Source organism: Lepidochelys kempii, chromosome 3 (genome assembly GCF_965140285.1).
Source record: "Lepidochelys kempii isolate rLepKem1 chromosome 3, rLepKem1.hap1, whole genome shotgun sequence".
NCBI classification, from domain to species: domain Eukaryota; kingdom Metazoa; phylum Chordata; order Testudines; family Cheloniidae; genus Lepidochelys; species Lepidochelys kempii.
Genome location: NC_136382.1, coordinates 126,055,365 through 126,069,027, shown reverse-complemented (window position 1 = coordinate 126,069,027; position 13,663 = coordinate 126,055,365). Strand labels below are relative to the sequence as shown.

Sequence of the window (13,663 nt, the reverse complement as noted above, 5' to 3'; positions counted from 1 at the left end):
AGTGATGTGCACTTATCTTTGATACAAAGATCTAAAGCCTGCCTGTTATTTCATTGCTTATGAGGACTTCTGCAGGAGCACCAACAGCAAAAGGCTAAGGAGGCTGCAGATCTCAGGCATAAAAACAGAGTTGGCAGAAGCAGCATGAATTGAATATGTTGAAGCACCCAACCATGACGTCTGTCTATATGTATTGTTGGGGGCTTTGACTTCATTGATGAATACTGCATCTGCACACTGTTCACTCTGTATTAAGATATGTTCCATTTTCTTCTGTGGTCAGAAGGGGGAATTTAAGTAGAACGAATGGCTCGGGGATTCGTAATTTAAATTCAGTATTATTTATCTCTGAGTCACTGGTTGAAGCAAGCACAGAATGATAGTGACTTTTAGTCCCTACCACTGACATCTGTTTTGTTGGTCTCTGTCGAGTGAGCTAGTGGTTTCACTCCAATTCCTAGTGGACTTATATCTGCGTCACAAAATACCACCCTCACAAATGGAAAAGAAAGCATTCTGAATAAGTGCCAAGCTGCAATGTCCAGCTATGTGTAGACATGTTACATAAATATATGTTCACACAGCCAGATGTTTAAAGCTAAGAGAGTGGGGAGGGTTCCTCCGAGAAATGTTCTGCACAGTGATTTTGTGCGGAGCACAAAATCTGAATTTTAAACTTTGGTATTTGTACTGAAAATTACACAGAGCTGTGTAAACATTTCAAGCCAGAAACTCCTGTCTAAGGCAATTTTGTGGTGTATTGTTCCCTTAAAGCAGGAGGAGAATTCCTCCTGTGCAGAGGAACTCACCACTGGAATGAAGCTGGTAAAGTTAGCTTCCTGTGCATTCTACATCAGCTGCCTTCCCCCGCTCCCCCTTAGCATAATGGGAAGAAAAAGGAACGTTGGGAGTGTTCTGGGGTGCAATACAGGCAGGACAGGGAGGGGGGGTGCTGTGATTCACCTGATTCTCCACCAGCATGTAGTCATTTGGGCCAGGGACTGGGTAGCTTTGAATCAGGTAGCAGAAACTGGCTCTCTAAGGGTAGGGATCCATAGTAGCTGGGAACATGCTTCCCAGAGTGGGTAGACAGACCCATACTAGCTCCACTTGAGCTAGCCCACTAAACATAGTTGTGTGGCCATAGTGGCAGTGTGGCCTTGCTGACCCTGCAGACCCAGGGAGTCAGGTAATCTGGTGCGTTTGTTCTCAGGAGGGCTTGCCCGAACCGCCACACATGCTGTGGTGGCCACACTGCTATTTTTAGGACTCTCACTCAAGGAGAACTAGGGCACATCTGTCAACCCGCACTGGGAAGCACGCTCCCTGTCGCTGTGTTGACACACCTTATTCTCTTTTGTAATTGTTTTATTTTCTCTGATTGATAGTGTTTTCTGCTGTTGTTATATATTGCTGTCAGGAAGCTTGTAACACAAGGATACTGTGTGACATTTTATACTTTTGTTTTGCTTTTACTGTGAAATATAAAAGTAATTGTTTCGGTCAATGGTCTCCTGCCAACCACAAGTACAGGCTTTTGTTGTAGGCTCAAGGTGAAAATCCTGGCCCTATGGGAGTTTACCATTTACTTCAATGGGGTGAGAATTTCACCCTAGGTACCACCTCCCTTTCTTAATGGCACTCTGTGCTGGGGCCCTGGTGCTGCTGTGTTACTATGATGATCTGTTGAAATCACAGTAATGATGAACCTGAAACTGCTGACAGTAGTGGAAGTATGCTTTCTCTAGCATAACTAGCCCATTACACAGGAGAGAAGCAACGAAAGTGATTATCCCACAAGCAGCAAAGCCTTCAGATGGATAGGAATGGAGAGATAATTGGCTGGGGAAGACACACAGCATTGTCAGTCTTCTTTCTGTTGGTAACCACCTTTACTCTACCTTTCCAATATCTCGGTGGAATTAGAATGAATTGTCCATTTATAGAGATGGTTGTAAAACATGCGGTAGTTTTTCTGGTTCATCAGTGGAAGTGTTAGCATTAGCACTTATCCTCATTCAGAAGTTTCCCTCAGAATTGATTTTTCACCTCAAAAAAAAAAAATTGTGATCGGCCCAATGGAGAAAAATTGTACAAGTTCTTGCATATTTCTTCCATATGCCCCTTATAAATGTGCACGTTCTCATATTTCACTCCTGTTTATTTAATCTCACAGACCCTGATGGCTCAGGTAAAAGGTATGGAGAAAAGAACTCTGAAGACGCGAGAAATAGAAGAGCTCAGGCGAGAAGTACAGACCCTTGTGAAAAAAGCCAAAAGTGTCTGGGAGAGAAATGAAGAGTAAGTGCCGTAAGTGTAAGGGATGTACAAACCATATGTGTTATCCCATTCTAGTGCCTAGTACTCATAGAGGATGAGAGTCTATTACTACTGCAAAAGAAATGGAGTTATTCCTCGCTCAAGTTGTTGAGTCCATACTGGACTGTTGAAATCTTGCTGGTGACCCATTTACATGAATTGGAGACAATTCAATCACATGCTCCTGCCTCCAACACCCCTTCCATCAAAGTCAAGAACTAGCGAGTCACAATCTAACCTAGTTGACTTTTGCTCCCTTTCATCTTTTTTCCTTATTCTCATTTGCATGAGCTACCTAGATTAGATGACTGAATAGGTCTGTTTAATTTATTTTGTAGTTATTTTTATTTGATCAAAATTGTGTACATAACAGCATTAACACTGCGCTTTCCAAATTTATTTTGTATAATTCCATGATCATTAAGATATTGAAGTGTGACAGAGCCTTGTTTACACCAAACGAAACTGTAGCAAAAACATGTTGCTAATAAACAGTGCCCAAACAATTAAACATGTAGATGTCTACAGAGACAGATTGTGCGACAGATTGGTATGGGAGAAGGGTTTTATTGATATCAGTTTGGGATGGCTCATAAGAACAGTCATACTGGTTCAGACCAATGGTCCGTCTAGCCTAGTATCCTGTCTCCTGACAGTGGCCAATTCCAGGTGCTCCAGAGGGAATGAACAGAAGAGGTAATCATCAAGTGATCTGTCCCCTGTCACCCATTCCCAGCTTCTGGCAAACAGTGGCTAGGGACACTTCAGAGAATGGTTTTGTGTGTTGTGTTTGGAGTGTGTTGTAAAACCTTTATAACATCTCACAACTTCATGCATTCTGTATATGCACCATATCATACAAATGTTTAGATTTTAAGAAAAATGCATTTTTACTATTTTCTGTATTCTTCTAGTAGCAAATCCAGCTGCCTTTCTTACCATGAATCCAACTGTGTTGGGCTCAGAGGGTAGAAGTCCATTATCACAAGATCTTCCAGGTCTAGAGGGGAGTCTGTGTTACAAGAGAAATGGGATTTCCCTGTCCCAATGGTATCTTCATTTCTGCCACTAGTAATCTGAATTTAAAGCTGTAACATTTTTAAGTAGACCAAAGGTGTTACTGGTGTAGGTCTGAATTTTGCTTGGGCTCATGTAATTGTTGGTGGAGGAGGGGCAGAAGAAGGAAATGTTTCTTGGTTGATATCTTTTTAAAATGGCATTTGTTTGAAGCTGCTTGCAATTTTAAAACAAGTCCAGGGGAGATGGATTAATCAGCAGAGAGCAGGTGAGGGGGGGCAAGTATGTGATCAGCTGATCATTACATGGGTCTGCAGTGGATTACACGGACAGCACTCCACATGTGTTTCTGGGTTATGTGTGTACCCTACCATGTGTTTAAATGATGTGTAGTTGTTTCAGTAGTTCCATTTAGCAAACAAGCTGTTTTCTCTCTGTTGCCATTTTAATATTACTTCCTTCAGGAAACAAGGGCTTAGTATGATGATGCCTCGAGTCTGCAAGTTTCTCAGAGCAGGGATCATGGACCAAATTCTTCTCTGATTTACATCACTCGAATCCAGAGTAACTCCAGTCAGTTCACTGAATTAACCATTACTCTGCATTTACACAAGTATACCTGAGCTCAGAATTTGGCCTGTGGATGTCCGTGGGAATCCTCACATGTATCAGAGCTGCAGGATTACCTGAATTGCCTTGGCTCATGTCTAATCTGCAGCGTGATACTCAAAACATGGCAGTGATCACATTAACACAGTGTTCTCTTTTGTTCCACGCTAGACTCAGAAATGAATTAGAAATTCAATTGTGGGTGAGCCAGTCTCCTGAGAGTAAAATTGGTAAGTAACAACACAGTGTGGATTTACAGAATTGATGTTTTGCAAGAAACAAATACACACACGCATGCACGCGCATATATTGTGACTCAGGGTATCAAAACACACTAAAGCTAAACAGCTTCTCACGAAAAGCAAAGAAATAGATCTCAGTGGTGCTGAGCATCTTGTGGGATAATGCAACATAACATTTTCCTTGCTTTTCATTCTTGGCCTGATCTAAATCCCACTGAAATCAACAGGAGAATTTGCATTTATTAAAGAACACGGGGCATGTGTCACACCAAATAAGACCCGTGGTCCATCTAGTTAAGTATCTTATAGCCAGCAGGAGATGCCTCAGACGTGAGATAATCTGATACTTCATGAAGGTCTTGTCCTGATCTCTAATAGTCAGAGGGCAGGTTAAGTTGTGCAGCATGAGCTTTCGTAGTCCTTTCATAAACTCTTTTAAGCATCAGCGACTATAACTCTGGATAATCTTGTTATTTATATAAATGTTTGATCCCTCTTTGACACTTGCTAAATTCTCAGCCTCAACAACATCCTGTGGCAATGAGTTCCACAGTCTAATTCTGTGCTGCATGAATAATTCTCTCCTTTGATCAGTTTTGAATTTGCCTTCAATGAGCATTGGATCAGGGTCTTTCAGCTGATTCAATAAAGAAAAGAGTATGTGAATCTGGAAGCTCATGAAAGGGCAAAAAGGAAAGAGACTTCATTTTCTGATGAACTGGGCCATTTCTGAAGTTCTGTAAAATGTCATCAGGGTAGAATACAGTATGCCAAGTCAGACTGCATAGTACATCTATATTTCATGCATTTGTTAAACTTCTGTACTTATGGCAGATGCAAAACATGGCTTCTTTACATAGCATGTGACCATATAAAATGGTAAGCTTCTACACTGTAAATAGAGAGAATAAATAAATAGCCACATGAGTTGTTAAGGTGAGATGCTTTCTGGCTGTCTCTGATAGCTGCTCCACACATATGTTAAATACAAAATGGCAGCTTCTGAAATGGAGGACGTAACTCTGTTTTGGCCCATACTCTCCCTGTCAATTAAATACAGCATCATACCCAAGGCTGCATGTGATCTGTTATTAGTGCCTTATTTTAGGTGCTACTATCAGTATCTTACTTATTATTATGAACGCATGTTGCATATGAAAAGTGCCGTATAATCAAACCAACTTCTGCTCTTCCATCACTCAGGAAATGTGCTGGCCCAAATTCCTCCCTGATGTAACTCCATGCACTTTAGTGGACTTAGCTGGGGTTGCATTTGCTTTGCTATGTCTGATTCTACAACTTGGCCCAGGCTTTGAATTCCAAAGGTTTACAGCTGTCCCTCTCAGAAATGATAATTGGCTCTAGATCTCTGACAGAACTAATGAATTTGAAGTTTCTAGGCCAAGACATTTCTTAGAGATGGCTGTGCATGAAACAAGTTAGAAGACTTAAGAACTATGTGAAAATGCTTCCTTTTTTAAAGTCTTGCATCTCAGAAGTGCTGGTCCAATTCATTCCAAGCTCCCCTCCCTAACATTTTCAATATATTAGACAACTGTATGGGGAAAGCTTCAGATAAAAAGGAATTACAAAGAACAAAATTAGAAGGGGCTGAATACTATGCTTAAAAATCCAATATGAGATTGAGGCCCAAATGTGCTAGTCACTATACAAACACATAGTAAGAGACAGTCCTTGTTCTGTACACTTATAGTCGAGACAAGACAGAAAAGGAAATACTACTATTATTCCCATTTTATAGATGGAGAACTGAAGCAGAGAGATTAAGATATTTGGCAAAGGTCACACACGAAGTCTGTGGCATAAGCAAGAACTGAATTCAGGTCTCCTGAGCGTAGAACCTTAACCACAATGATAATCTTTAGCAGTTTGTGCCTTCAAAACCTTTACAAACATTACAAATTACCGCATTGTTTTTAGCAAATCCCTCCTTAAAACTCACCTCTGCTGTGAGGCCTACCTACAATAGACGGGGGGTATGCAGTGACTGCTGTTTATTATACCAAGTATGATCACTGGAAGGACAAAGGCAGAAATGTGATGCTGCCTGTTTCCTGGCGGGGGATGTGTGGAAGAAGATGATGCTCACTGCATGGAACAGGAAATGAAGGCTTTGTGTACACTGGACTGTTGTCAGTAAAGGTTTGTCGTTCAGGGGTGTGAAAAAAACACACACATCTCCCCCCGAATGACAAAAGTTTTACTGATGAAAAGCGCTGGTGTGAACAGCGCTTTGTCGGCGGGTGAGCTCTCCTGCGACAAAGAGCGGCTACACTGCGCACCTGTTGCGGCACGGCTCTGTCGCGAAAAGGTGCGTGGTGTAGACATAGCCTAAGTTAGAAACATAGGTAGCTGCAAGGGATGGCAAACAAGTGTGCAGTTGGGGAGGGTCATCTGAATAGAGAAGGATCTTTGGTTTGAAAAAAACATTAGAGCATCACCATAACAAAACACTGTATAATTTATGAACGGTTATTTCTAAATATTTTAGCAGATACTTAGCAGAGATACTTTACTCACTAACTGGGCAGATTTTTCATTCTTTTTTTAAAACACTCAATCAACTTTATTATCTACTAGGAATGAACCAGACACTATCATACTCACTGTGCTGCCGGACAAGATGTAATTCCCAGGTACCATGCGTGCCTGCAAGCTGATTCATCATCTGGCAATTTCTGAGAAAAGAGCATGCAATCTAATGTCTCACTGGTCTCTCTGTAGACATTTTGCCATTTTCACTGGGTCCTCAAACTGAGATTGCAACGGTTTAGCACAGAATAGCCAAATAATTCTCTGGCAACACTATCTTATTAACCATGCCTGCCTTTTTATAGTTCCAGAGACCTCCAGGGACCATACTATGAAACTGCCTGAAGAGAAACCTCTCACCCTTGCTGAACAGATTGAATCTATGAGGTGCCAAGTTCTCGCTAAGTGGGAGGAAATGCAAGCGCTAGAGAAAGAGATTCGAGAAACCATGACTTATGCTGGGATGGCAAATACTATAGAGAAGATGGTTAAAGACATAGAGGCATGACATAATTATTTCTAAACAGTTCCTATCAAGTTTATTGGTGCCTAGCTAGCTACTTTGGTGATGGGCTCTTTAGAACGAGACAGACAGTGACTCAGTTGCCTGTATTTTCTCCTCTGAGAACATACATCTCTACTCCTTGTACTTATATGGCCGCAACCCACCATGGTGTTTAGGCTTTGATCCTGCAATGTGATGCATATGGGTGGACCCCCGCGTTAAAGTAAATGGAGCTCTGGAGACACAGGGGTCTGTCTGCATGCACCACATTGCAGGATTGAGGCTTTAGAGCCATATGTATTGTAAAGTACATACGTTAAAATATATAAGTGATACAGGTGGAGGGTCTGATTTTTTTTTTAAACTGATGTTCTCTCCTTTTGCTCCTGCACTTGATGTGTGGTAATAACTGTGTGCACTGGTAAGGTCATAACAGGTGGGATTTTCAAAAGCACTTGGTTGGCCTAACTCTTCTCCTATTGAAGACAATGGTAAACTCCCATTGGCTTAAAGGGAGCATGGCTGGACCAGCACTGAGCACTTTTAAAAAATCCTACCCGTAGACATCTAAATATATGAATGTGCCTGCAAATCAATTTCTTGGATGTCTAAATGAACTTAGCTGTGAGCACCACATTTCAGGCACAGAAAGGAAGGCCTGGATGATTCCAGACTGAAAATATAAGGCCTATAATATACTGTCAATATATAATAAAATCCTTATTTAATAAAACCAAGCAGAGGAATAAAACTACAAATATATCATCTGTTTGTATTCCAGTAGCATTCAGAGGTCCCAGTCAGGATTGGAGCCTCACTGTGCTGAGGATAAGAGACAGTCCCTGCTCTGGAGTGTACAGTCTAAGGCTCTGATCTCGCAGAGACTTTAAGGGCCTAACTTTAGCTCTGTGAGTGGTCCCATTGAAGTCTTGGGATCACTGACAGTATGACAAGTCAAATGTGTGTAAGTGCCTGCAGGATTGGTGCCAAACACATTAAAAACAGCATTCTCTTTCCTTTGGAAATTATGCCACTAGAAATACCACAAGCTCTCAACAGAGCCATGCTTTCCCTGTCCCTGATCAGGTGGATAGGAATCCCAGGTGTGTTCAGTGAAATAATTTCCTGAAATTAAATAAAAGCTGAATATTCCCTGCTCATGCAGAAAGTGAAATGTGGCACAGTTATTGATGGGTAGACATGATTTAAATACACATCTAACATTCAAATGTTTCCCCAAGCCTTTTGTCCTCTGAGGCTGAATTTAGCCTTCCTTCAGGACATCAGATCCATTCAGTTAGTTGTACTGGTAGTAAAACAGAGCAGTCATGCAATTGTGTAGCATCCAGGAAAAAATATGAAAACAAACACACAGACCAAAATTCATGCACACTCCACACTTCTTGTCTTTTCCAGATCAAGTGCACAGACCATCATGGTGTTTGCTGGGTTTCACTTGGGTGCCTTTAAACTGACAGAATACATTCCAATTCTTTGTCTTGTCTGCCAATTTTTTCAATCTTGTCTTCTTATCAAACCGTACAAGACAGAAAACTAGTTCACTTAAAAAAAACAAAAACCTGTCACCCACAAATGACAAACATTCATTTGGAGAGAAAGACTGGACTCAGATGAATTTATATAGTGTTAATGTATTAGATCAGAGAATAACAACAATAAGCCACCACAGTTTTCCATGTTTGTACTGGCAAAGAAAGGGTATAAGCCCAAGATATTTTCTGAAAATTTTCTTTTGCAAACTGATCAACAATGTGTGAGTTATGCCCCTCACAGCTAAATAAACAATTAATTTCTGGGCGAAATGTGAAGCACCTTAAGGGAATAAATCCTTTCTCTGCTCCAGAGATACCGATTAAGGGGACACGAGTAACCAGAAGTTCCTTATATGGGTTTAACTTTCTGTTCATGTTATTTTTATTTGTTTAATTTAAACTACAATTTGAGGACTTCAATAAAACAGATATAGGCGTGAGGTTTTTTTTTTTGTAGGAGTGGTGGGTGAAATTCTGTGGCTGGCGTTGTGCAGGAGGTCAGACTAGATGATCATAATGGTCCCTTCTGACCTAAATATCTATGAATCTATGAATTTTTTTACTAACTTTACCTGAGCTGGAATGAGGAAGAGCAGCCAGCAGAGGGCACTGTTGCACAGCGTTCTCAGCCTGAGAGATGCAGCTGCTGCCTGAGGCAGACCGGCTGGATGCTTCATGTGTAGCCACTCCAGGTGTCACAGCACATTATGACTAAAAAATTGCTGACTTTCTAATTTTTACCATATAATTATAAAATAAATACTTTGGAATAAAAATATTGTACTTACATTTCAGTGTACAGAGTATAGAGCAGTCTAAACAAGTGATTGTCTTTACCCTATTTTAGTTTGTACTGACTTTGTTAGTGCTTTTTATGTAGCCTGTTGTAAAACTAGGCAAATGTCGAGATGAGCTGATGTCCCCCCTGGAAGACCTCTGCATATTCCCAGGAGTACATGTACCCCTGGTTGAGAACCACTGCTCTACAAAGTCTGAGACATTAGTTCCCCAAGCAAATGGGTGGTTAGTTAATCTGGGTCTGAATGTATAAGGTGTATATGATTTCAAATTATTATTCATAATAATAAAGCTATAATCTAAACCTTGCACCCACTGGATATTTAGACAAAGGGCAAGTATGCTATCATTTAAGAAGAGCAAGCTAATTGAACCAGCCCATCTTTGTAGTTCTCCTAACACTATGATGTCATAATGCCAAGATGGCAGGAACCTGTACTGTGCACATGTATGAAATTTTAAAAATAGGTCAGTTCAATGACTTGCGTTTTTGGAAATGTTGCGCTCCAGTTTAGCAAAGCTGTGTTATTGCTTTTACAGGCCGAAGCTGTCAAACTCAGCTCAGACAACAGCTTCCTTCAGAAACAAATCAAAGTAAGTTTCTTCTTTAGAACTGTGATATGGTCCAAAGCCCCATTATTAAACCTGTTTGCTCCAGTTGCCTTCACTAGGTCTAATCCAGAGCCCACTGAAGTCATTGGAAAGACTCCCATTTACTATTGTGGGCTCTGCGTGAGGCACAAGGTGAACCACCTGCTAGAGAGTAGAAAGGTGTTGGTTGTCCCTTTACTCTATTTTTCACCATTTAGGAGAGCTATTAGGGTACTTTGATCAGAAGCAAATTTCTCCTGATCACCATTTGCATTATTTTTTACAAGAACTTGTCAAAGCTTCATAATTCATAACTCAATCAATGATGCTAAAGCGGCTAGTATAATTAGGGAACTAGCATGAAGGACGGGTTCCTATGCTAGGTGGATTTAACATACCCACAAAATGCATAACTCACAAAAGAGTATGGTTGCCAACTTTCTAATCGCACAAAACCAAACACCCTAGCCCTGCCCCTTCCCCAAGGCCCCACCCCTCCCGCTCACTACATTCCCCTTCCCTCAGTGGCTCGCTCTTCCCTACCCTCACTCACTTTCACTGGGCTGGGGCGTCGGAAAGAGGGAGGGCTCTAACTGGGGGTGCAGACTCTGGAGTAGGGCCAGAAATGAGGGGTTCAAGGTGCAGGAGGGGGCTCCGGGATGGGGCAGGGAGTTGGGGTTTAGGAGGGGGTGAGGACTCTGGATGGGGGTGCAGGCTCTGGGATGGGGCTGGGGATGAGGGGGTTAGGGTGCAGGAGGGGGCTCTGGGTTTGGTGGGGGTGAGGGATTTGGAATGTGGGAGGGGGCTGCGGGTTGAGGCAGGGGGTTGGGGTGCAGGAGGGGTTATGGACTCTGAGTTCGGGGTGCAGGCTCTAGGGTGGGGCTGGGATGACGGGTTTCAGGTGCTGGAGGGGGCTCAGGGTTGGGGCGCAGGCTTACTTCGGGCGGCTCCCAGTTAGTGGCGCAGCGGGTCTAAGGCAGCGTCCCTGCCTGTCCTGGCTCCATGCTGTGCCCGGGAAGCAGCCAGCAGATCTGGTTCCTAGGCAGGGGGGCCAGGAGGCTCCGTGTGCTGCTCTCGCCCACAGGCACTGCCCCCCCAGCTCCCATTGGTCCCGGTTCCTGGCCAATGGGAGTGCAGAGCCAGTGCTCGAGGCGGGGGCAGTGCAGGGAGCCCTGTGGCCCCCACACCTAGGAGCCGGACCTGCTGGCTGCTTCTGGGGGGTAACGCGGGGCCAGGACAGGTAGGGACTAGCCTGCCTTAGCCCTGCAGCTTTTAACGGCCTGGTCAGCGGTGCTGTAATCTAACCTAGTTGTCTTAATCTCTGCAATTGTTTCCTGTCAGTCTTTGTGAGAGCCTGTGAGAATCAACAGGAAGTGTAGCACTACATAATGTCCAAAGATGCCTGGCAACTTTAAACTTCCTGCTGAAGTTTAACCTTTTATAGCACAGGAACCATCGTATCCCTTTCCCATAAATTAGGGTTAAGAAGTTAAAAAAGACTTCAGCACCACCAATTACTTATCACAGATACTGCATCACAAACCATTTTTTTCTTAACCACTGAAAAATATTTCTCTGCATTTATACATAGATGAGTTTTTTGTTGTTGGTGTTTTTTTAGGAAGTTCAATACAACATCACAGGCATCTTAAATAAACAGAAGGTCACCCAGGAAATTCAGCGGTGAGTTTTAAATGTTAGTACGTATTTGAGATGTACTATATTGTTTTAGGTCTATATTATAAATGTTACATGTTACAGAATGATGATTGAAACCCCGTCATAAAAACGTCCCAGAATAGAGTAAGAAAGATCAGTTATTTATAGCTGCTAGGTTTAAGTATTACTTAGTACAACATACACAGTAGCACTTTAGGGATTAAGATAGGGACTCAGTTTAAATAAGGCCCTGTAGTCTAGAATAAGGTAAGAAAAAAATAATGTGAATCTGAGTGCTTCTGCATGATGTTTGATTGACACCCCCACTTGCTGCACTTGTCTATTCAACTATTGAGCAGATATATTTTAGAGGCTGTTTAAGCTTCCCCACACGGCCCTGCTGATATGCTTCTGACTTGCCCCAGAGAAGTGACCTCTGGGCATGAGATAGTAGTACAGTCTCCATGCCCATCCAGTCCTTGGCCTCTGTTCTGAGGCTGCGGTCCAGTGCTAGGTGTGGTAGTGTTTTTTATTATGTGGACTCATGTCCATAGGAACTGAACTGAGACCTTATTTCACACACAGCTCCTTTATTGTCTGTGGCTCTCTGGGTTAAGTAGTGCTGTTTGCATTCAAGGTATTTCAGAGTGCTTTGCAAAGGAATGAGTTAGAAAGTTTTAGTCACTACCAATGTTCACTCTAATTTTTGACAGGCCGTGTGCGCAAAAAATTTCTTCTGTGCAAATTATTGTGCTTCTGTGCAAATTTTTGTGCGTGTGGTGTTTTGCCGTGTGTGCGGGGTTTAGGATCTGTGCACGCGTGCTCAGCTTAGAGGGAACAGTGGTCACTGCAGAGCGGGGCTGGATCTGAATTGGTTGCCAGGGGCAGAAGACTGTACATTCCATTACCACTCCCCTCAGGCATCCTCCCCACCTTCCTACATGACATCTTGTTAGTATCAAGATGGGCTGAAAGAAAAAAGAGACAGCACGCAGCTAAGTCTGCATTATAAAGACTACACTTTTGACATCTATGCTTATTTCAGAGGTAAGTAAGGAAAGTATTTATTATTATGGTTTCAATTAGGTGCAAAGATTTAGCCCAAGACTTCATTTATTAGGTCTACAGATGATGTTTTCAGCTAACCACATACTGCTCTCTCTGTTAATTGTCTATATTCAAATTAGTGTAGTATAACATCAGGTTTGGGTATGTATTATAGGTCTGCAATATAGTTTTATGAAAACCTAACTTGCAAACTTCTGTAGCAGAAAGAGGTTAACAGTAGACTGAAAGTTACATAAAAAGTTTTAAGAGTCCATTTCAGTGATAATTTTTGGGCCAGATTTTTTTTCACATACCAGTTAGACACATGTGATATACTGGTATGGGGTCTGATCCAGTGCACACTGAAAGAAAAGCTTCTCATTGACTTAATGATCTGAGACATTAAATGCCTATCTCCTTATAGTATCTGTCCCCATAGTATTTTAACGCTATGCTATTTAACCATAGCTACAGACGTTATTCCCTGAGCCCAGATGGGAGGTGTGTATGTTTTTGGTGGTGAAAGTCTCACATTCAGTACCCACAGACAACAATGGTGTCTGTAGATACAGGGCCATGGTCTGCAAAATTCCCAAATGTACACATGCAGTTACGTGACTAATGGTACAAATCTGAATCTATATGTGTAGACTAGGATTAAAATGGCATAATAATGCAATTAGTGGAACACTGTTTCCTTCTCTTCTTACCTGCCAAGGGCTGAGTTTAAATGGAGTCTGTGCTTTATTTGCTGCCATTGACAGAATCAC

At 42.1% G+C, this 13,663-nt stretch overlaps 1 protein-coding gene across 4 annotated transcripts in view; it reads left to right on the top strand.

Moving 5' to 3' along the window:
* The window catches only part of C3H6orf118 (chromosome 3 C6orf118 homolog), a 45,416-nt gene that overhangs the window by 17,076 nt on the left and 14,677 nt on the right, over positions 1–13,663 (top strand). For 2 of the 4 annotated variants that reach the window (XM_073337879.1, XM_073337878.1), the window contains exons 5-9: positions 2,177–2,301; positions 4,117–4,175; positions 7,046–7,242; positions 10,137–10,190; positions 11,809–11,870. In XM_073337879.1, coding sequence (XP_073193980.1) covers positions 2,177–2,301; positions 4,117–4,175; positions 7,046–7,242; positions 10,137–10,190; positions 11,809–11,870 — 497 coding nt within the window. The other 2 variants (XM_078852216.1, XM_073337880.1) reach the window with 2 other exon arrangements.